At 43.9% G+C, this 22,463-nt stretch overlaps 1 protein-coding gene across 1 annotated transcript in view; it reads left to right on the top strand.

Annotated features, from left to right (window-relative positions):
* LOC138566704 (ribonuclease T2-like) overlaps positions 1-22,463 on the top strand; it is a 359,594-nt gene that overhangs the window by 219,478 nt on the left and 117,653 nt on the right. The window contains exons 8-9 of the mRNA XM_069644295.1: positions 12,264-12,312; positions 17,472-17,546. Coding sequence (XP_069500396.1) covers positions 12,264-12,312; positions 17,472-17,546 — 124 coding nt within the window. The remainder of the gene's footprint in view (positions 1-12,263; positions 12,313-17,471; positions 17,547-22,463) is intronic.

Raw genomic sequence — 22,463 nt, 5'->3', positions numbered from 1 at the left:
CTTTAAGATTAAACACACTGTCCTTCAGAGAACTCACATTTACGCCTATTGAGGTCAATTTCTCAGCATTGTCCTGTATTCTATCTTTGATATTAGCATACAAACGTAAGATAAACTGTACTGAAAATTGAAAACCAGATGGAGAGCGTAGATAGAGTTGGGACCCAAAGAATTAATGTTTGGGGGAGTATTTAAGTCACGCCGATCCAGATTGTTTTTTGGGGTGTGATACTCACGAATAGAAAATGGTTTCAAAATTGGTCTAAAAGAGACATCTGACTGAGACTCCTGGCACAGGGTTTGATCCAGTAAACTGAGATTCTCCCATTGTGTACACTTATCCCTGCTAACCACAGACGCGCGGCCAAAGGCAGTACATATAGTCATCGCAATTGCAAAGATTTATAGAATTAGCTACTCGGTAATTACCCGCACCTCTTCCTTAATCTCCCTAAGGTGGAATTCTTACCAACGTAAATATAAGCCTTGAGAAAGTGCAGCGCTCGAAACACATGTCGGCTGGTTCAGAAGTTACTTCACCCTGTTGAAAGCTTAATTAAAACACAAATCGTGGGCAAATTGGCGCAGAGTAGCTGTATAGTTGTAATTCAATTGTTTAGTTTCGTGGAACTTTAAGCAGAGGCTCCACTACCTGACACATCCACCCGCAGCCTGTGCACTACCATTTTTTGTGCATCAAATTGTACTGTACAATCGCTGGGTTTACAGTTCTTCTCTGCTTGTAGATTTGCACACTTATCTATGGTAGCGCCACCTCAGAGATCTTGATTCCCCCGAATTTTCAAGATCCCCAATATGGCGGCAGAGGAGGAGAAAAGCTACATCCAGCATCATAGAATCTTCAAAAGGCTAATTTAAGGTATCCATTTTGCTGGGTGCCAAGGGAGCTTGCCCGTCACAGTTTCCAGCAGAGAAATCTTCCGCTTTGTTCTGCAATTCCACATCAAAGAAGAGTGGACTGGTAGAAGTTCTGGGATTTGCAACACTAGACAATACGTTTCCAGTGTTTTCTTTACAGTTAGACGAGATCATCCAACCGTCCCCTGAACCAGCCACCTCTGTCATTCCAGGCAGTTGTGTCTCATGACGCCAAAGGCTGTGGGGGACGAACGCTGTGATGGTCACACTTTTTCCCTCCGCATTCTGCGGGGCTACCACCTTCCCTACCATGTTACTTGTAGGAGCTGCCACTCCTCGCTCCTCAGCAGAAGTAAGACACTGCCAAGACCGCGGAGGGTGAGAATGGGAAATAAAAGACACCACCGTTCTGTCTGCTGTGGACCTGCAGCAGACTGTCCGTGTCGAGCCGGCGCTTCGCACCACCATCCTCATATGTGCCTTTGCCTCAAGAATTGCCACAAAACACCTCTGCTTCTCTTGACAGACTGCAGTTTTTGTAATTCCATACCATAAACAAAGTTATATCTACTTGAACATCTTGCCAATTTGATTGATCATCTGACACGATATCAATGCTAGACTGCTATAAATCTATTAGTAAAATCCATCATAATCAATGTTGAAATTATATAACATATATCTAGGAATAATTTATACAAGATTATGTATATATATGAAACTCAAAGACTTACCATATTTAAATGACAGACTTGACAGAAAATACACAGGAGCAAGGAGAGGTTCACAGACATTTACATGCAACAGGGAAGCACAGGATGGCATGTATTTGTATTTGTATTTTATTTATTTCTATAGCGCACCAGGCCCAGGGGCAACCGGGCGCTTAACTTAGTTACAACAAGATGAAAGTATGACAAGGCAATGTGACAGAGTATTACAGGATTATTACAGGAAGATTTACAAAATTTACAAAATATACATTCAAACGAATATCGATAAGGCAGTGATTTACAGGATAGTTAATAAGGGATGCAGAGTAGGTCAAAGTGCAAGTAGGGCAGTAAGCTGGTGTTAGCAGTCTTGGGCGGATAGCCAAGCTTTGGTAAGGTATTTGAATTTCAGGAAGGAAGGTTCTGCTCTAAGGTCATTGGGGAGTGAGTTCCAAAGTTTGGCTGCCAGGATGGGGAAGCTGGTTCCACCAGATCTTTGGAGATTAAAACGCGGGATGTCAAGGCAGTTGGCTTGGGCCGCTCTGCGAGGTCTGGTGGAATTGTGGAAAGAGAATCTGTTTGCCAGGTAGCGAGGGGCTTGGTTGTGGAGGCATTTGTGTGTGAGAGCCAAGGACTTCAAGGAGATGCGATGTGGGATAGAGAGCCAGTGCAGGTTGCGCCTGGTGTCAGATATATGCTGGCGCCTAGGAATGTTAAGGGCCGCTCTGATCGCATTGTTTTGGACAATTTGTAGCTTGTTTAAGTTGCGGAGATTAGTACCTAGATAGAGGGCATTACAGTAGTCGACCTTGGATAGTACAAGGGTCCTGGCCAAGGTTACGCAGTTGGCAGTGGTTAGGAACGGGCGACAGGCGGTGATGAGCTTGCAAGTATGCGCTGCTGCAGATGTGACTGCGTTGGATTGTCTAGTCAAGGATAGGGTTGAGTCGATGTAAATCCCTAGGGTTTTCGTGTCCTTAGCAATCGGGATGGTGTTCCCATCAATGGTGAAAGACTTGAAGGCAGGGTCAAGTTTAGTGAGTTTTTGTGGTGAACCAAGAATGATAGTAGTCAGTTATAAAACAGTTAGATAGATAAAAAGGAGTTAGCTTAAAAAGTTGATATATAGGTTCCATTTCAATTAATGTTTCATGAAGAGTACAAGAGAGGAAGCTGAACGTTTTTCCAGTCCATAGATGTTTCATACACAATTGATTTGCTCTAGTTGTTTCAAGTTAGAGGTAATTATTTGAATAGCAATAAGAATAAGAAGGTCAAATAGGAAACATGCATTCTTTTCCAATTTATCTTGTAAACAGTACTACCTAGTGAGAGGTATTTAAAATTATAACTTAGTTTCAACTTAATGAATTGTGTCAAAATATTCCAGACCTTACTCCAGTAAAGTCTGGCAAATTTAGATTCAGGAAATATATTACATTTACATCCAGCTTTCTCTCCTGAAATACCTCCCAGCCCTTCGGTCTTCTGGCTCCAACTCTCTGCAGGTCAAACGTTTCTCCAAGCAAAGAGTGGGAGGTAGATCCCTTTCCTTGGCTGGCACCTCCCCCAACCCCTTAGATTTCAGCAGGATCTTCTTAAGTTCTGGAAAATTCTCAAGACATCTCTCTTCTCCTCTTCCTTGCCTCTCCCCCTCCCGTGCTAAATTCCCTATCTGCCCCTGTGACTGGGATCTCGTATCATACAGGGGCCAGGCCACCCCCCACAATTCCCCCCAGCATCCTTTGCCAACACTTGCCCTTGGGGCTCCCTTTCCCAGACTATCCCAACTGGTCCTCCCTTGTCACTGCACTCTCCCCTGCCTCTTCTCCCTGGCAATTGCCACCTTGACCTGATCAGCACTTGCCCATCCCCACCTGTGGGGGTACCCTAATCCTGTACTTCTCCCTCTACCCTCTTTCCCCCCTTTGCACTTATCGCCTTGTCATGCACTTGCACAGTAGGATTGTCACACGGCCAATATAACAGTTTCTTTGTTGTACTTTTTTGTTATTCCCATATCTCCCCGCCCCATCTGGTCTTGTAGCACCTGGAGACACCTGTGTATGGGCACCATACAAATATCCAATAAAATAAAAAATAAAAAATATACATAAATTAACCGCCAGTATCCAAACGAGTCCAACATTTGTCATTTTGCAATAACTTAGTTATAAATTTTGACAGGTGTAATAAATCATCTATGTTGAAAGAAACAAAGGGTTTGAGTTAAACTTGCCGATGAAGTAGCATGCAAAACTTTACTCCAAATATGGGGCCATAGTTTTTTTTTTCATCAATCAGCTTACATTCTTGTTCCCATGTAGTTTCTAATTTCCATTTTTGTTCATCCATTTGTGAGGCATTGAGAATTGTATAAAACATTGAGGCTTCATAACAATAGTCTCTCATGTTGTTCTACCTATCTTTATGAGGAAAGTAAATGCTAGCTTGTTTGTTTGTTTGTTTTATTTATTTATATTGCGCACCAGACCCGGGGGTATTTGAGCGCGAAGGCAGAAAGAGGGTTGTTCAACTTAAGGTTACATGTTACAAATAATCAGGAAATACAGCCATGGTTACAGTGCTGTACACCTGCAGTGACAGAAAATCAAGGCAGTATATACAATAAGATTACAATAGTGCAAGTGTAGCATAAAAGTAGAGCAGAGTAAATATACAAAATATACAAGGGATCCAAATTATGTTAGCGCAAGGTTAGACATCATGGTCTTTTAGCCATTGGATTAGGTTAGATCTGAATTTCTGGTAAGGGAGATCTTCCCTAAGATCAGTTGGAAGGGAGTTCCACAGTTGTGCCGCTTTAACCGCGAAGCTACTCCCGCCAGATTTAGTGAGTTTAAATCTGGGTACTAGCAATTGGTTAGAGTTGGCTTTTCGTAAGGGGCGAGCGGCTGTCTGTCTGGTGAATCAGTCTATGAGGTATTGCGGTGCTACATGGTTAAGGCATTTATGTGTGAGGGAAGCTGTTTTAAGGAGGATTTTTTCTTTAGTGGATAGCCAGTTGGTGGATCTTAAGGCATTACATATGTTAACCAGCTCCCGAGTGACGAGTCTATACTTCCTTTCAAAGGATGCAGAGAAAACCTTCCCATTCTTATATCCTATTGGCACCAATATGATATTATCATGAATGCTTTAACAGAAAACGTATTGTTTTGGTCATCATCATCCACCTGATATATCGCCCACCAGGCCCCATAGGTTTCTTCGAGGAAGACCTCACAAACCTATTATCTGACAATCTAAAAAACTCCACTCAAAGCATCATCCTAGGCGACTTCAACCTGGGATTTAATGACCCACGCGACCCCAACGCCCTACAAATTAACAACACCCTGGAAGAATTAGGGTTCTCCCAAAAGATTACAGGCCCCACACACATCAAAGGAAGGACCCTCGATTGGATTGCCGAACATAACTGCCCAACTACCATCACTTCCATAATGTCCCAGTTATGGTCCGACTATCACATGGTATCCTTTACCTTAGAAGCTACTACACCCTCGAACAACAGTACCATAGCCCCCACGGCAACTACTAGAAACAAAAAAAATATCACTCCCGAAAGTCTCATCCCCCTCATTCTTCCCACCTTAAACTCCATTTCAAATCAGTCTGACCCAGCCTCTAATGTAGAAATATACAAAGAAGTGATGCTGGCCTCCCTGGACACTATCGCACCACTAAAAATTAGTAAGAGCAAACCCCTCCTAAATGCATGGTTCACGCCCCATCTGAAAGACATTAGACAAAAGAAACGACTACGCGAAAAAACTTGGAGATCAGACCCCTCAGACACTAACAAAAAAAACCTCAAGAACTTAGTCACGCTCTACAAAAAAGAAAACATCTTAGCGAAACAAACCTCCTACAACACCCATATCACTCAAGCTAAATCCAACACAAAAGAACTGTTCGCCATCCTGAAGGAAGTAGAATCCCCCACCCAAGCTCCTGATTCCTGCCTAAAGGACAAGAACTGGTGTACAGGCATCCAAAACATCCCTGCCAATAAGATAACCATGCTTCAAGCAAAGATCAATAATAAAAAAGCGTCTATAACTGACCCTAACACTGTTATCAGAGGCCCTCCTTCCAAGGCTACCACAATCCCTTCTCCGACTCTGAAACCATTGGACATTCCCTCCTTCCACTTCCACAAAGTCTCCACCAAAGAAGTCGAGAAAGTTATCCTCACCCTCAAACCCTCTAATTGTCAGGGCGACCCATGTCCAGCCCAAATCCTATAAGATGCCTCCCGTGAACTTTCACCATTCATTACTAAACTGATAAATGCATCCTTCACATCAAGCACCATACCCAGTAACATTAAACATTCCTGTGTCCTCCACCTTCTCAAAAAGCAAACATTGGACCCTTCCATTCCAACCAATTACCACCCCATAACCACTGTGCCGTTCTTATTGAAAATCCTTGACAAATTTGCCTACCAACAAATCCAACACCACCTGGAATTTAACTACCTCCTAGGAGTCCGACAGTCCGGCTTCAGACCGCAGCATGGCACCGAGACTGCATTACTAGACCTTAAGGCACAAATAGACATATTAAGAGATAACGGCACAACCTCACTTTTATTACTCCTTGACCTCTCTGCCGCATTCGATCTGGTAGACCATGCAATACTATGCAATCACCTGGACACGGCAGCCTGCTTCTCCCAGGAAGCTGTAGCATGGATCCAGTCTTTCCTGGATAACAGGACAATGCGCGTCTTGTCTCCCCTAGCTGCTGCTGACCCCGCACCTATCACTTGCGGCGTACCCCAAGGATCTTGCGTATCACCTACCCTCTATAATATTTTTACAAAGCCCCTTTTCGATGATCTAGACGGTCTTGGTATCACCTACACTAATTATGCAGACGATACACAGATCCTCATCCCACTGACGGGAGATTATGACAAGGATTTGGCCTTTGTGAATAGAGTCTACCTCATCATCCAGGCATGGATGGCCGCTCACGGTCTATGCCTGAATGATGATAAAACCGAACTCCTCATTCTAGGCACCTCTTCCAACATCAAAAAACTGGTCTCCAACTATGGCTCCTTCATAATTGATAACAATACTATCACTGTAGCCAAAGTAGTTAAAACCCTCGGTTTTTATATAGACTCCACGCTTACCTTTGCTAAACAAGTGAACTCCATGGCCTCTGCCACCTCGTACACTTCTAAGTTAATCAGAGCAGCCAAGCCCTTCCTCTCACCTCACAACTGTGTCACTATTGCAAGAGCACTAATCCTGTCAAAACTAGATTACTGCAACGCCCTCTACACAGGCAGCAACAAACACATCACTTCCAAAATTCAAACATTGCAAAACAATGCCCTGAGAGCTGCCCTAAACTTCCCTAAAAACGCCCACATATCAGACCTTAGATTAAGACAACCATTATTTCCAAAAGATAGATCTTCCATTAATACACATTCATTTATTCAACTGTAAGTACTGTGAGACAAAATCAGCTGATTTTCTAATATGTGGATACAGAAAACCTCTAAGATGTTCAGGTGATACCAGAATAAACATACATTTAATAAATCTATTATTACCTTTAATAAAACAACAATCTTCCAAAGATAGCGGAGACAGCATAGCCTTTTCTAAGAGATACCAAGTGGGTATTTTGTTAGTATTATCCAGGACAAACCAAACTTGAATGTGTCTCACTAGAAATGCTGAATGATGCATTTTAAAATGTGGAAATGTAACCCCTACATTGGAAGTAGGTCTTTTGAGTCTTTTGAGTCTATGTAGGGCTATGTTTTACATTTCCCCACAGAAATGTCACCAAGTGTGAATCAATGAATTTGAAAAAAGTGCATAGAAAATACAATACAATGGATGAAATCATCATTGTAATAGATTCAAAGAGACCCCACCATAATAGATATAAGGGATATCATGAATTAATGAGGTCATCAAGCCTAAACATTAATACTCTAGTATTTTGTTTGACACTATCTTTAAATGAAGATGAGACATATATACCCAGATATGTGACTCCTTTTCAGGCACCTTTGCATGCCATATGTTTGGATGTCATGTTTTGTGAAGTAGATTTTTTATTTATTTATCTTTATTAAGTTTATGGCCTGAGACCTTCGAGAATAAGGATATTTTGTACATAAAATGATGTATGCTAATGAAGGGTTTCTAAGGAATAGGATAATGTCATCTACATATGCAGCTAATGTAATATTTAGATTACCAATTTTTATACCCTGTATCCTTTTGCCAGGTATTATCATGTTCAGGAAAGGTTCTAAGGCAAGAATGAATAAGATAGCAGATAAAGGATATACTTGTCTTGTTCCTCGAAACAATGGAAAGTAGGAAGACATATGTCCATTCAGAAAATTTGAGGTATTAGGGGTTGCAATATAATAATGTAATCATAGAAAGAAATGTATCTCCTTATATTTAAAAAATGTAGCACTATAGTACTAGAACAATCAGATGCTATTTTGTTGTATTTAATCCTTAATTGTATAATGCTATTAAGCATAGAGGAATTTGGATTAAGATTGCAATGTTTTTCTAGGGTTTTCAATTGTTTTAAAATGGACTACAATTCTTGATTCAGCATTTTCTTTTTTCCTGGCGACAAATTAGATAGAATGTACATCTAAGTACCACTTTGTAGCAATTACAGTTATTCAAGATTGATGTGTCTTCATTTTTATTTTCTGTCTAATATTGATGATTCATTTTTGGGATAAATGGGATGAATAGTTCATCCTTTAATACTTTTTCATTATTTATTGTTTGCAACAGTTTACAGCAAACATTTCACACATGTGTATCTAAGACTCATCTAACACATATAAAAACCATCACTTTATAAATTGCTTAAAATCAATCTTTAATAATGAAGAATTAAATGTCCATCTATTCGTTCTGTGATTATTTTGCACAATTTTTCGCTTTAGATGATGCATGATCCAATAGTGTGGTGCTATCAATGTTTGCGTTCAGCAAGGAACTCAAAATGGATTTGGATAAAAATATGTAATCTATTCCAGAAAACAAATTATGTGGAATGGAATGGAAAGTGTAGTTAATATCCGTGGGATGAGTTATTTGCCAGGAATCAACCAAACCTAATTCAGAAATAAACTTAATTACAGTCTCCAAAAACGATAACATTTTGGATAGCAGTTTGAAATAAATAATCTCTTGCTTTAACCAGAAGATAGGATTCGGCAAGGTCAGACCATAGACATTTAGGATTGCATGCACCACAGAAATAACCAGAATTATGGCTAACAGGAAATGGCCCAACAAATTCATGTTGATGCAAAGTAGTAAGGAGGTGGTGAGCCAGATCGATCAGGACCAACCCACTCTCCGCTCTGATCTTATCCCATGTTTGTTATATTAGAGTCTCAAATAAATGAGCAACATAATTGAGACAATACTTAACCAAAAGACCATAAGAGGTACATTATTGATGCGATAGTGCCCTACTGGGGAAGAAAGCAAGGCGTCAATTTCTTCCATTTTATGGAAGTGAATGTAGTGCCTTAGATCCATGGGATTTTCAAAAGTTGAGGTTTGACCTTTTAAAGTAACTGTCAAGATTCCCGGATGGAAAATGTCAAATCTAGCATTCATTTGTCTCAAAGCAGGTCTAAATGTGAAAAATTCCTTTCTTCTTGAAGCTGTTGTGTTAGAATCATCCTGGGAGATATAAATCTTACATCCATTCAAATTTAACTGTTTTACCAATTTAACTTTACTAAGTATAATCTGGATGTGAGTGTAATCCAGTAGTGCAAAAATAAGTGTTCTTGAGGAGTTACTTCCTTTGAATGCAGTATTAATAGGCCCAATGTGGTAAGCTCTTTGGATATTTAGTGCTATCGCATTAGGGAGATCTGGCAACTTGGGAATCAGGGTGCTTAGAAATAGTACTGGGTTGTCTTCTTCAGTCTCTTAAGGAAGACCAACAATACACATATTATTTAGCCTGTTGCTGTTTTCAAGGTTTTCAGACAGTTTCTGCAAGGCTTTTACCACAGATTCCAGTTGAGTCACCCTATTTGTAACATCTTCTGAGTCGCTTATTACCTTTTCAACTTCTGTTCTAACTTCAAAAGATGACTACATGTCATCCAATTGCTGGAGTTTAACATTGGTGGTCTCCAAAAAAGGATTCACTGCACATAATTCCAAAAAATAGATTGCATTGTTCGGTGCGCAATCGCCTCTTTGCGCGGCAGGGAGCCACTCATTTGTAGGCATTAGTAGGCATTAGCTGAAGCTAGAACCGTCTCTTTATTTCGGTTACTTTGTGAGGAAGCAAAATTAATAATTTATGTTAATGTTAAAGGATTTTATACCATGGACAGGTGCCACTTGAATAGCCTCTCGGCGCTCTATCCAACCATACATCCCAGCAAGGATAAGCTTCTATTTGTGGTTATATCCCCCAAAGCTCGTAGGTACTGAATCTCTCCCACTGCCACAGACATATTCTGCCGAAAATCCCTTGCAGTAAAACGTGTTTCATTTATCCCTCACTTCACTAATCAACGTGATTTAATGAAAGTTTCTCACATAAATGACAACATGGGAGAATATTCCTGGAGGCGCTACTTGGCAGAGATATTTTAATAAAATATATGTCAGTCACCTTCTCTTAGAATGTTCGCCTTCTCCGTGCGTTGGAGATGCCGTGCTGGGCTGCAGCTGGCCGTCTCGCAAGTTCCACAGGCTCTGTCACGGGGGAGAAGGCCTCCGCTTCCAGTCTCCTTGACGGACTGAAAAAATGTCACCAATCGACCTTTCCCACACATAAGAGGCTTACATCAGCATCTACCGCCGTTCTGCCGTCCTAAGCGGCATAACTCAGGTCGATGTTATGGATTAGAAGTAGGTATTGAGACCATACCTGCCTACATTTCAAAATCAAAAGCCCTGAGATTTATGTCAGATGGTGCCACGTGTCTCGAGACTCCACCTACCTGCCATGCCGACATGGACAAATAAAACTCAAATGCAAGCTGGGTGCTGTATACCACATTCTTGGCATAATGTGCACAATTAGACTCCTCCTTGCTTCATTGCACTTCTAAGGCTCCCAACATTTGCATCCATTCACCATGGCCAGATTTAGCAGCTAGCATATGAGCAAGAATACCCCTACAAATGTTGCCAAATGTGCTGATTGCATAATTTTTCTACAAAACACACTGAATACCTATAAATGCATAAAAGAAAAATACATTGTAAACTATTTTCATATCTAAATTATTTTAAAACACAGGTTTATGTTTTCATGCCTCCAAAACATTCCCTTTTAAATCCAATGGTTTTCATGTACACTGCTTTCCTGTTGTGATCCTCTGCCGTTCAGGCCTCCTGTCAGCTCTTGTACTGTTAATGTCAGAGGCGTTGCTAGGAGGGTGATGAGGGGGGCTATAGCCCTGTGTCTTTTGGTTGTAGCCCCAGATAGAAGTTCAGGTGCTACAACCAAAATGCTAGTTAGCCCCGAGTCCTGCCAGTGCAGACATTAGCTTAGCCTCTGATCTTTTACAGACCTAGCAACACCCCTGGTTAATGTTATTAACAATCTGCAAAGAGCGGTCGTCTGGCAGAACAAAAGCAGAGGGGCTTTCATCATCCCAGTTCACCAGATTGAAAAGCAACTTTTGATGCTGCCATTTATTACCTTTAATTGTCTTTAACCTGCGGGCCGCACGCTTGAGTGAAGCCAGTTTGCAGCATCACTGCCCCTCATTACTTTGGAATCCCAGAGGTTTCTTGCTCTTCCCTGGAGACCTGGAGAAGAATGTAAAAACCCTGGGTCTCCAGGGTAAACTCAGAGACTAGGCAGGTATGCTTGAGACTTGTTACTTGTTTAGTAGAGCGGAACTGTCAAACTAAGCTGCCATTACAGTCAGCGTTTATAGAATTTTCTAACGTCGAGCAGTGCGGTTGGACATCTCAAATGTGTAGGGCAAAAAGGAACCACTGATAGGCAGACAACGTGCTACAATTTGAAAAAATATGCAATGCACACCTTGAATGAGCACTGACACATTGGCAAAGCAGGGAACAACATTGGAAACGTGTAATTTCTTCTAGACATAATGTATAGGGTATGCAAAATGTAACATTGCCTGGAATGACAAAAACATCCATTGGCCCTCAGACATCGGGAACATGTCTCTACTCTCTACCACTCTCTTTATTGCATTTAAATATAAACTCTTAGGGTGCACTGTTGATAAAAATAGCAACACGTGATTTATTTTGTATCATTATTTTAGGCAAATGTAAAGCACAATGTTCCCCACTTAAGAGATCTCACTGTGCAACACATTACTGCTGTTGGAACAGTCAGGTTTTTTCTTGTGTTGCTAAAGGCAAAGTGGTTGAGTGAATTCTGAATCAATGGGGAGAGAAGTTCCCGAATTTGGCTGCAAGAACAATGTAAGCTTGTCCGAAGTTTAAGCACACACAGGTGGCCATACTGTCCCTTTATAACCCTTGAAACCTGTCCACCCTCCTTCATTCTTCGGTAACGTGTATAGGGTCCTGTGAGGAATGCTGCTTATATTGAGCTGGGCCCACAATGCCTTTTGTTGCCTAACTGTAATATGTTTTCTTCCAGAGCATTGCAGAAAGCAGGAATTGTGCCATCATGCAATGAGTCTTACCAGGTACGTGTCGCGCCTTAACACCTGAGCACCATCAATCCTGGAGGACCATAGCTGTCCTCAAACTTCAGTCATTATAGCACCACAATCTGTGCAGTGATATATGTCCTAGATGACCGCAGCCAGTGAAGTAGTTAAAGCTGCAGTGGTGCTGTCAGAGTCCCCAGGTGTGTCCTCAGGAAACCACCATCTGAAAGGCTCCCATATTCCTGCACATTCCAATTCCGCCATAACGTGCCACTCCTGAGAGAAGGACCTTTCATTTGAGAGCACTGTTGAGAGATCAGGGCTTTACCCCTGGACACTGCAGAGAGAAGAGTCACCTACTTCTGAACAGTTCTGAGAAGTGTGCCCTCTATTTCTGGACACCCCCCGGGGAGATATGGCATGATATGATAAGTCATTTATAACGTGCCTCTACACAAGTGTTTCTAGGCGCGACAAGACTAGGAAGGAGAAGACAAAGGGGAACAAAGCAACGATCTTACTAGGCCCTGTGTCATTCAGATCGTGCAAGTGCAGTGGGAAAGGGGGGAAGGAAAGGGAGAGTGCAATAAGCAAAGCTCAAATAAGTGCTGCTGGGATGGCCAGTTCTAAGTAAGTGCAAGGAGGCATGGGACTGTATGGTTGCAGATACAGTCCCTAGTTTGCGGTAGGCCCAGAGGCAGTGCATGGGGCTACTGGTCGTGAAGGAGCCTGGTCCACATAAGGTTCAGAGGGAGGCCAGGTAACCAGTTAGTGCAGCAGACCACCATCAGCTGGGGAGAGAGAGAGAGAGAGACAGAGAGAGAGAGAGAGAGAGAGAGAGAGAGAAAGAGAGCAGAAGCGTAAAGGAAGGTCTTGAGTAGCTTCCGGAACCTGAGATGGTCCTGCTCTACTCTGAGCCTGGAGAAGCATCTTACCCTCAGAGAGTTGGAGGTGGATGAGCGGAGGGATCGAGAAGGAAAGTGGTTAGGAAGAAAGAGTTGGATGTAGTGTGGTCACCGACCCCAGAAAGCCTTGTGGACAACGAAAAGGGTCTTGAACTTAATCCTTGCAGCCACCAGGAGCCAGTGGAGAGATTTCAGGGCTGAAGAAGCTTGAAGCCAAGGACAAGTCTTGCAGTCCGGCTCTGGATTAGTTGCAGAGGGTGAAGAGTAGAGGCAGGCAGATTTAGAAATAGGCTGTTGCAGTAGTCCAGCTTAGAGAGAACCAGGGCTTTGGAGACAGTGAGCTTCTTGGGGAAAATGCAAAAAGGAAGAATACCTCTGAGGAGGTGCAGCTGGTAGTGGGACTTCTTAGAGACCTCCGTGATGTGAGGAGAAAACGAGAGGATAGAGTCAAAGATGATACCAAGTTTTTGGCGAGGGCGCAGGTAGAGTGCCCAAGGCGGGTGGCCAGAATGAAAGTGGGAAAGGGGGAGCAGGGGTCCCAATGAGAAGGATCTCAGTCTTACTGGCATTCAGGCACACCATTCCTGAATCGTGGATAGGCAATCATGAATGAGCGAGAGAAGAGAGCTGAGTGTCACCCGCATAACACTGAAAGTTAGGAGAGAAAGTAGAGATGCGATGGGCCAGAGGTGCCAAGTAAAGGTTGAAGAGCCAGGGTGAGAGTTTAGAGCCCTGGGGAACACCAAATGTGGAGAGAGAGGACCCCAGTTGGACCTGGGAGGGTCAATCAGAGAGGAAGGAGGTCAACCAGGCTAGGGCCTGATCTGTGATGCCCAGGTTGTAACAGAGACGATTGATCAGGATGACATGGTTGACCATGTCGAAAGCAAAGGAATGATCAGGGAGGATGAGAACAGAAGGAAGGCTAGAGTCGAGACTTAAGAGCAGGTCTTCACGGGGTTCGGAAGAGAGGTTTCTGTGCTTCTAGCTGCTCTAAAGCCAGACTGAAGGTCCTGGAGACAACCCACAGATTTGGTATGGAGAGTAAGCTGGCAGATGGCCAGCTTTTCCAGGAGTTTGCCCAGGAAAGGAGTGATAGAGATCGGATGGTAGTTTGCCGGAGAGGAAGGATCGGCAGAAGGCTTCTTCAAGAGGGGGTGCACAAGGGAGTGCTTTAGGGGGAGGGAAAGTTCCCATGGCAAAAGAGTGGTTGCAGAAATCGGCCAAGGCTGGAGTGCGGGTGTCAATGTGGTCCTTGATGGTTCTGGAGGAGCAGGGGAGCACCTGCTTGGATGATACTTTCATAGATCGGACTTGTCTAGAAACATCGTCAAAAGTGAACACGAGGGAAAGAGGAGAATGAAGGAGGAGAGCGAGACGTGGCCAGAGAGGGGCTGAGAGAAGCAAAGAGAGAGGAAGAGGAGAGAGAGGACAGGATGTCCTGAGTTTTAATGGTGAAATGAGAAGCCTGTGCTATGCAGAGGGCCTGGAAGGGAGTAGGAGAGGTGGAAACTGCAGCATGATTGTCCATCTCCTTGCAGATTTTGAAGACTTTGGCCCTGTTGTTGGAGGCTGCAGAGATGCAGGCTTGGATGTAGGCTCACAGAGAGTCTGTATTGCCTTTGTAGCAGGCGACAGGCCAGTTTGCCAGAGAATGTGCCTGATGCCATCCACTTCCTCTCGGCCACCCTGCACTTCCGTTTAAGTGTGGTGAAATAGGGGTCATACCAAGAGTTGCACTTGGAGGTAGGCTTCAGATGGATCCTCATGACAGGGACAAGGTTAGAGAGGGCTGTGTCAGAATATGAGTTAGCCGGAGGCGAAAAAGTAGCAGCAAAAGCCTCCACTGACACACTCTTCATGGGCCGGATGGCCGAGAAGGTGGGGGACAGTGCTGGGGTCGGCTTCACCTGGGGAGAGAGCATCAGGTGGGAAGAGAGAAGAAAGTGGTCTCTCCAAGTGAGAGGAGTGGTGAGAGGGTTTGAAAAGGGGATGTTAGAGGAAATGAGAACATCCAGGGTGTGCCCAGCAGAGTGGGTTGGGCCATAGGGTAGAATAGAAAGAGAGAGAGAGTTGCAGAGATTGCGAAAGAGCCCAGACGAGGGGTTGGAAGCATCCAGATGGATGTTGAGGGGATGTTGAGGTCTCCAAGGAAGAGAAGTTGAGAGGTAGAAGCAAGGAGATAGAAGGAGAGGTCATCCCGCTCAGAGAGGAAGAGAGCAACCTGGCCAGGTGGCCTGTAAATGGTGAGGCTAGGAGTGATAGAGAGCCTGCAGACCATGCATTAAAAGGAGGATTAGGCCTGCATAGGAATGCCAGAAGCAGTGATCGACTTCGGAAAGATCAGAGCTACTCCACCTCCTGGGCAGTTGCTTCTGGGTTTGGAAAGGATCTTGTAACCATGGGTGAGGAGAGTGTCAAAACTTGTGACAGATCTGGCCATGAACCATGTCTCGGTGAGACTGAGGACATCCAGATCAAGATATTTGAGGAGTCGGCAGATGTCGGTGGAGTGGTTGACAGCAGAGCGAGAGTTGAGAGTAGCGACGTGGAGCAGATTGCCACATTTGAAAGACTTCCGTGGAGGGCTACAGGCAAGCGGTACGCGGGCGGAGGTGGTAGAGGGACCCGAGAGAAGATGAGGAGGATGCAAGAGAGGTGGCGGAAGAGGGAGTTGGCGGAGGAGGCAGAAGGGTGTGCGTAGGAGTAGCAGGACAAGGAAGGAAGTTGATAGATGCGGGAAACGACTATCAAAAACAAGGAGATTGGGCTGAGGGCCATGGACCAAGACGGTGCCATTCAGATAGACATCAATGATGGTCTTGGAGCAGTGGAAGGGGGACAGGAGGGCCTCCCACCAAGTGCCACCATTAATGGGAGAGGAGGAAAAAGGGGAGAGAACAGAGACCATATGGGGTGTCCATAGGCCTGGAGAGGGAACTACAACGAGGATGTCGGTAACGGTCTATCTGGAGGAAACGCTGGTGTAGGTATCAGCGATAGGGAGGCCTGGGTTGAACTTCTTCCTACCAGACTTAGTGAGAGGGATAAGATAGGCGATAGAGTAGCAGTTACAGAAGATGGGAGAAACAGCGAGCACCGTAGAGGATTCGAAGGAGGTAGGAGGGAGGAGACGGGCCTGAGGGAAGAGAGAGAGATGCATAGTCCTGTGGTATACAACTCAGAATGTCCAGTGGGCGGGGCCAGGTTCACAACAAAGGAAGACACAAGGGAGAACAGCAAGCCTTGCAGGGGGAAATAGGGTGGGAGGGAGCCTAAAGGGACCAAGTAACAGTGCCACAGTTACCAGAAAGCAAAACACCAGATTCAACTTTCCCAGGGGGGGACTCAGTTTTTAAACCCTGCACAATACAAAACACCCACATTCAACTTTCCTAGAAGGGGGAAAAAGCTCTTTTTGTAAACACAGCACAATGCAAAACACCCAGATTCAACTTTCTTAGAGGGATTGGGGGGAGCTCTGTTTTTAAACACAGCCATATGCAAAACACCCAGATTCAATTTACCTGGAAATTTGCATTAAGTTGACGGCTGCCGGCCTCATGCTACCACGGAGAACACTGGCAGACACCACTGATGCTGCCCTTAGCCTCAGGCTGGACACAAAGCACAAACACGGACAGGGGACGGGGAGCGAGGACACCACGTTGCGGACCGGCGGCAAGAAATGACCTTAAAACAAATCCTTATGGTGCTTCGAGCACCAAGCCTCACACAGCCTCACCCCAGCACCGGAGAAGCAGAAAAAATCCTTTGCTGCCAAAATGTTTCACTGATTTGAATCTTTAAGTCCTAGAGACTCGAGGAGATGAAGTGTTTACTCCTGGACACTTGGTTGAGACAACCCTGTGCTCTCTGAAAATTGCAGGGCATAACTTCATGTAATCCTATTGGAACCTTGTACATGCATGCACATGCGTGCAAATGTGTACAGTGAACACTTGGGCACAGTGGACCAAAGTACTATGTGGTGGGAGCCCCCTGATAATCCTGCCACCCAGCTACATGCAAAATCCTACTGCCAAGATGAAAGCATTGACTAGTAGGTGACGCTCTAGATTATAGTGGTTTCTGTTACAACCATGCTGACTTCTTGGCGATTCCCTGTTCATGCCCTGTGCACCTCAGAAATCCCCTCACATTTGCTTTGCTGCCCCTTGGAATTCACCTGTGCTTGTACAAGGTCCTGTTTGTTTGAATTATTTCAGGGTAATGTCTCATTCGGGAGGGACGATTTGACCTCTGACAAGTGCTCTTCTTTCTCCTCAGTACAACAGCCTGTACCATGCTCTACTACCCATCGCTGGGGAGGCCTTTGAGTTGCAGTGCATGACAGACCCCCAGGTGAGACACTTATGTATGTGAGTGTGTGGCCATGCCAAGTAAGAACCTAGCAACGCACATTGTCAAAGCAGGAGATCAGTAGGTAATACAATATGAGGATATCTCCTGGTTTAGTGTCTCTAAGCTGGGTAGGTTTTTGCATTCACAGCAATGATGAGAAACACCCTAATTTCTAAGCCAGAGCATCGCATGTTTGGTTCATGTTCTGCTTTACTAAGGACTCAAATTAATGAGCTTTGCTCTCAGAACCATGGTGAGGTGTCTTGTGGGAGACTAGTTGATACTGTGGTCCGGCACCCATGCCTAAATCATAATGTCAAATACTGCCTGGCCATCAATCTCAAGCAAGGAGACTGATGAAAGCCGCTGTGCACTCCTCATCGTTTGTAAGCAGCATATCTCCAGAAGCCCACATGATAAGCCCCATCCGCAACCACACATCACATAGATCTCCTCAATAGGCCACTGTTGTCCATCATCAGAGAATTAAAAACTGGCACGGAATGAGAAATAATAAGAGGCTTGTACACCAGCAGGATCACTGCCGCCCACTGGCCCTGCCTGAGCATTAGCATGGTCCTTTATTTGCAACAGCACAGCACCCCTTCTGCCTACGACTCAAGTGGACACCGTGACTGAAAATGGATGTCCTGCCCATCAATGAAAACAATGTGGCGAAGATGAATATCAAGGCAAACCCAAGTATCTGCATCAGAATGACACTGTTTTGAAAATAAAATAGTAAATGCCTCCCTCCATGTATGTGCATGGTTAAATGTATTTATATGGATTCTTAGGGAGTACACCTGCTTTCTACAGCATCTCAGCCCACATAAAAGTTGCATGTGGGTGGAGATGGTCATGTATTTGTGAGGCAGAGCGGATGATGGTGGCAGAATCGGAAACTAATATCCATGCCCCTATTCCCCCTCACAAATCTACCAAACCCGTATGGTGCTTGAAAGTTTTTTGCATGTTTTTCCACACTTTGTTTTATCAACTTTCATCAAGAAAAATGAGCCCCTTGGTGTATTATAACAATAATTCCATAGGCAGTGCATTTTGTACCCTAAATCGAACACTCTCTTTGGTCCGAATGGATATTTTCTTTTGTCATTTAATAGTTTGTGTCATTTCTTATTATATTTCTTGTATATAATCTTGAACATATAAATTTGATTAACCATAAATTCCAAAATATGTCAGATTATTGCCGTTTGGATTCATAATCCATTTTCAGAGCAAAAAAAGATTTAGAATCTCATATATTATAATGCTGAATGATCTCATATAGTATGGATTACTATGTCCCACGTCTCTGGAATCCCTTCCCCATTAACATCAGACTCACAGCATAGCTTCTACAGTTTATGAAGGTGCACAAGACCCTCCTCTACAAGGAATGGCTCCTCCCTACAACCTTGGTCCACACACCTCCACTCTCCACCCTACCCGAGAGTGGGTGATCTGCTCCCCACTATTTCCTCCCTTGGTTACTTCTATGTCCCTTGCTGACAGGTTGCCCGCCCTCCCCCTCCCCTGTTGTTAGCTGTTCACTCCCTTGTTTCTCTGCTTCCTTCACCATCTTTTTCCCCTTTCTCTCACCATCTTCTTCCCCTTATGATTATAAAGCACTCTGTTGTTTACTGAAGCTATGCCAGCACTCAATAAATAGCCTAATAATAATAAGATTATTGATCAGGTCAAGGAACACAAATATATATGGAAATCGATATAACGCAAGCTGGACTTAAAACCAACCAACACAAATGCACAGGCTAATTACCAATACTCCTCATTGTCCTTCTCTTCCTCTTCACAGTCCTTATTTATTGTGATGAATCTGACAATGCTGTCACAGACTCTCTGGAGGGAAGCTCCTCCTATGTGGCCAGGGAAACGCAGAAGCTTCCTGACTCTGACCCTGGGGGGTGGCTATGTGCGGGAGGAACACATGGGGGAAGGCCAACTCCAGGGACGTAGGGAACCCATTGTGCAAAATAACCTGAAAACCTTAACACCTCTTGACACCCATACACCTGTACAACATACCAGCATGGCCTATTGTAGCATAGACAAAAAGATACCAGGGGTTTTCAGCCAAATGTCCCTCCCCATATAAGTTCTGAGACAAGGAAGAGAGAAGGAGTAATGAAGATGACTAGAGGCGGGAAGCCAAAGCCACGCTCTAGTCTTTGGAAACTTTCAGCTTCTACCAGGAAGTTTAAAACCCACACAGCTGACAGACCGGAGGGGTGTGTGTGAAGGCAGAGTGGACTCGTGAACTGTCCGGACACCGCTAAGAACGCTGAAGGAGAGCAAGCCGTGTGGAACGGTGCAGAGGCTTTCCTGAATGGAGTATCAAGAAACTGAGAAGTAGAGAGGCAGCCGAGAGACAGCTGAGTGTGTGCCTGAGTGGAAGGCTGTCAGTAACCCATGGGAGCGCCAACGAGGGCACGAGAAAGCAGAGAAGTATAAGCTGCAGTGCGGCGATGAGTACAGACGGCGTGAAGGGAAGCTGTGCTGTATATGACCTGCCATCTGTTCGCCGGGAACACCAGAAGCTCTCGGAGCAGGAGAAAACAGAACGAAGATGGACCGGCTGGCTGACCAGACGAACACTGAGTCAGTGGACCAAACAAGAAGTCACCAGAAAGTCACGAGCACTGCTAGAGATGTCTGTTAAACTCATAGTGACAGAATGGGTTACCAGTGCAGCTGAGAGTGATTGTTGGAATGCAAGAGGAAGTTATTGAAAATAACGAACAAATTGATGCAAATGAGGACATTATTCAAAATAATGAACAAACAGATACAAATGGAAAAAGCATTGAAAATAAAGAACAAAATGATGCAAACAAGAATATTTTTAAAGAAGGGTTGGTGATCCAGTATTCTGGGGAAGAGAATAAAGTGTATATGAATATTGGTGAAAGCGTGACAAAACCGCAAAGCTTAAAAAAGGAACTGATATAAATACATAAATGCATGCATGGTTGAAAAGGGGTCACAGACCCAGCCCTTGAAAAGGGGAGACAAAGTGAATATTATAAAGGGGTCAGTAACTCAATTGTGGAAAGCTTTTGTGACCTGGATAAGAGAGAGAGTGGAGAAATGATAAAGCCCTGACAGGCTAATGCATCCCATAAATAAGGAGTCAGAGGCTCATACACAAGAGGACATATAAGGAGCAAAGGGATACCCTGGCAGGAGAGTAAACCAGGGGTGAGAAGCAAACTAACATACTGACAGGAGAGTAAACCAGGAGTAGGAAGTGAAGTGACATCATGGCAGGAGAGTAAACCAGGAGTAGAAAGTAAAGTAACATCCTGGCAGGAGAGTAAACCAGGAGTCCAAAGGCATATTTGGAGCAAACAGGGAAGACCCATACCCCTTTCAAGAAATTAACATGAAAATGACATATAACTTGGCAGGAGAGTACACCAGGATTTAAAGGTGGATCAAGTGTCAGAGATTGAACACTGTAAAGAAACTGTGTTTGATTTTTTTTTAAAAGACAAAGGAAAATGCATACCCTTTTGGAACTCAGTTAATTTGTGAGTAAGAGACATTTTTGAACTGCCAGAAGGACTCTAGGGGAAGGAAGAGCCCTTTCCTGACTGGACCTTTATTACTTTTTCTGTTCTGCACCTTAAACCTTTATGTTGAAGACTTTTGAAGCAAACTACCTGTATATAGCTAACCAGAACCCCCTTGTACATGTTATATTGAGTTCAGAGTGTGAGGGTTGGCTTAGGATTATTGGACACAGGGTGGAGAATGCACTTTTGTTTAACATCCTGACACAGACATTCCTTAGTTTTTGTTGAGGCAGGGAAACCCTTCCTAAGATTAGGGATAAATAGTATTTTCTCCAACCCTTTTTATTATTTTCTGGAAATTAAAGTCCATAACAATCACTGAACACACCTCTGTGTCTGAGTCTTACTCTTGATCCCTTACAGTATCCAACCCTGAAACTGGCACTCTGTTGCTTTCATTTAAAAGAAAATAAAGATCACTTTCTGTCTTACAAAGCTTCCACAAATGTGGGATAAATTCCCTCATCACCTTCAACTCTGCCTGTAGTATCATAGCAGAGCCAAGTATGTCAACATCACCGACTGGGGGAGGACGGGGGGTGATCAGCATGAAGGACTATGCTAAGGAAGAGAAGTATTCAGTGCAATGAGGATTACCGATATCTGAGCATTACCTTTTTTTCTACTGAGTCAGTACTTCATTTTTTATGAAATGTTGCTGATTCTCCCGGGGACATTATTGAGGCTATTGATAGGTCCGAATGCACCTGAGAGGAAGAAATCTTGTCGAGAAGACCCAAGACCCTCTTTCTCCTGGGGGGAGCTGGAACCACTGAACCTTTGGATAGTACAGTCTGTGTTCCTTCCTGGAGAGAGTTCCCCAGAAGATATAGTATGACCAGAGAGTAAGTTTCACTGCTGAGTCTCAGGGAGAAGAAACAAACTTGATCTTGTACCCAAAGAGAATAACTTCTAGAACACAGGCTTTTCAGATGCCTTCTTCCCATATCTTCTAGAGCTTTTAGACTAAACCCTCAACAGATCCATTGGAGGGAGGGGTAGTCTATGAATGCCCATGTTTCAGTCGGAATATTGCTGCTGGATTGTCCCTATTCTGCCCCTGTGTTTGCCGTTGAAATACTGTCTATATGAATGCACACTCCTTTGGTTGAAGAATCTAGAGATGCCCGAAGGGAAGAAGGGTTGGGTTTAGGTGGAACAAAGAGCTTGGTGTCTTCTGCTGCTTTTTCCAAGCTCTCCTATCTTAGCCCTGAAACATCTTTGACCTAAAGGAAAAGGGTGCTTAAGCAGGAGAGTCTTTTGAGAAGCTTCACCTTCCAAAGCCCTCATCCAGAGTGGACAACTGCTAATTACT

Source organism: Ambystoma mexicanum, chromosome 2p, assembly GCF_040938575.1.
Source record: "Ambystoma mexicanum isolate Mex_15411 chromosome 2p, UKY_AmexF1_1, whole genome shotgun sequence".
In the NCBI taxonomy this organism is placed as follows: Eukaryota; Metazoa; Chordata; class Amphibia; order Caudata; family Ambystomatidae; genus Ambystoma; species Ambystoma mexicanum.
The sequence above is the reverse complement of the archived record's forward strand: the minus strand, read 5'-3'. Positions and strand labels throughout refer to the sequence as shown.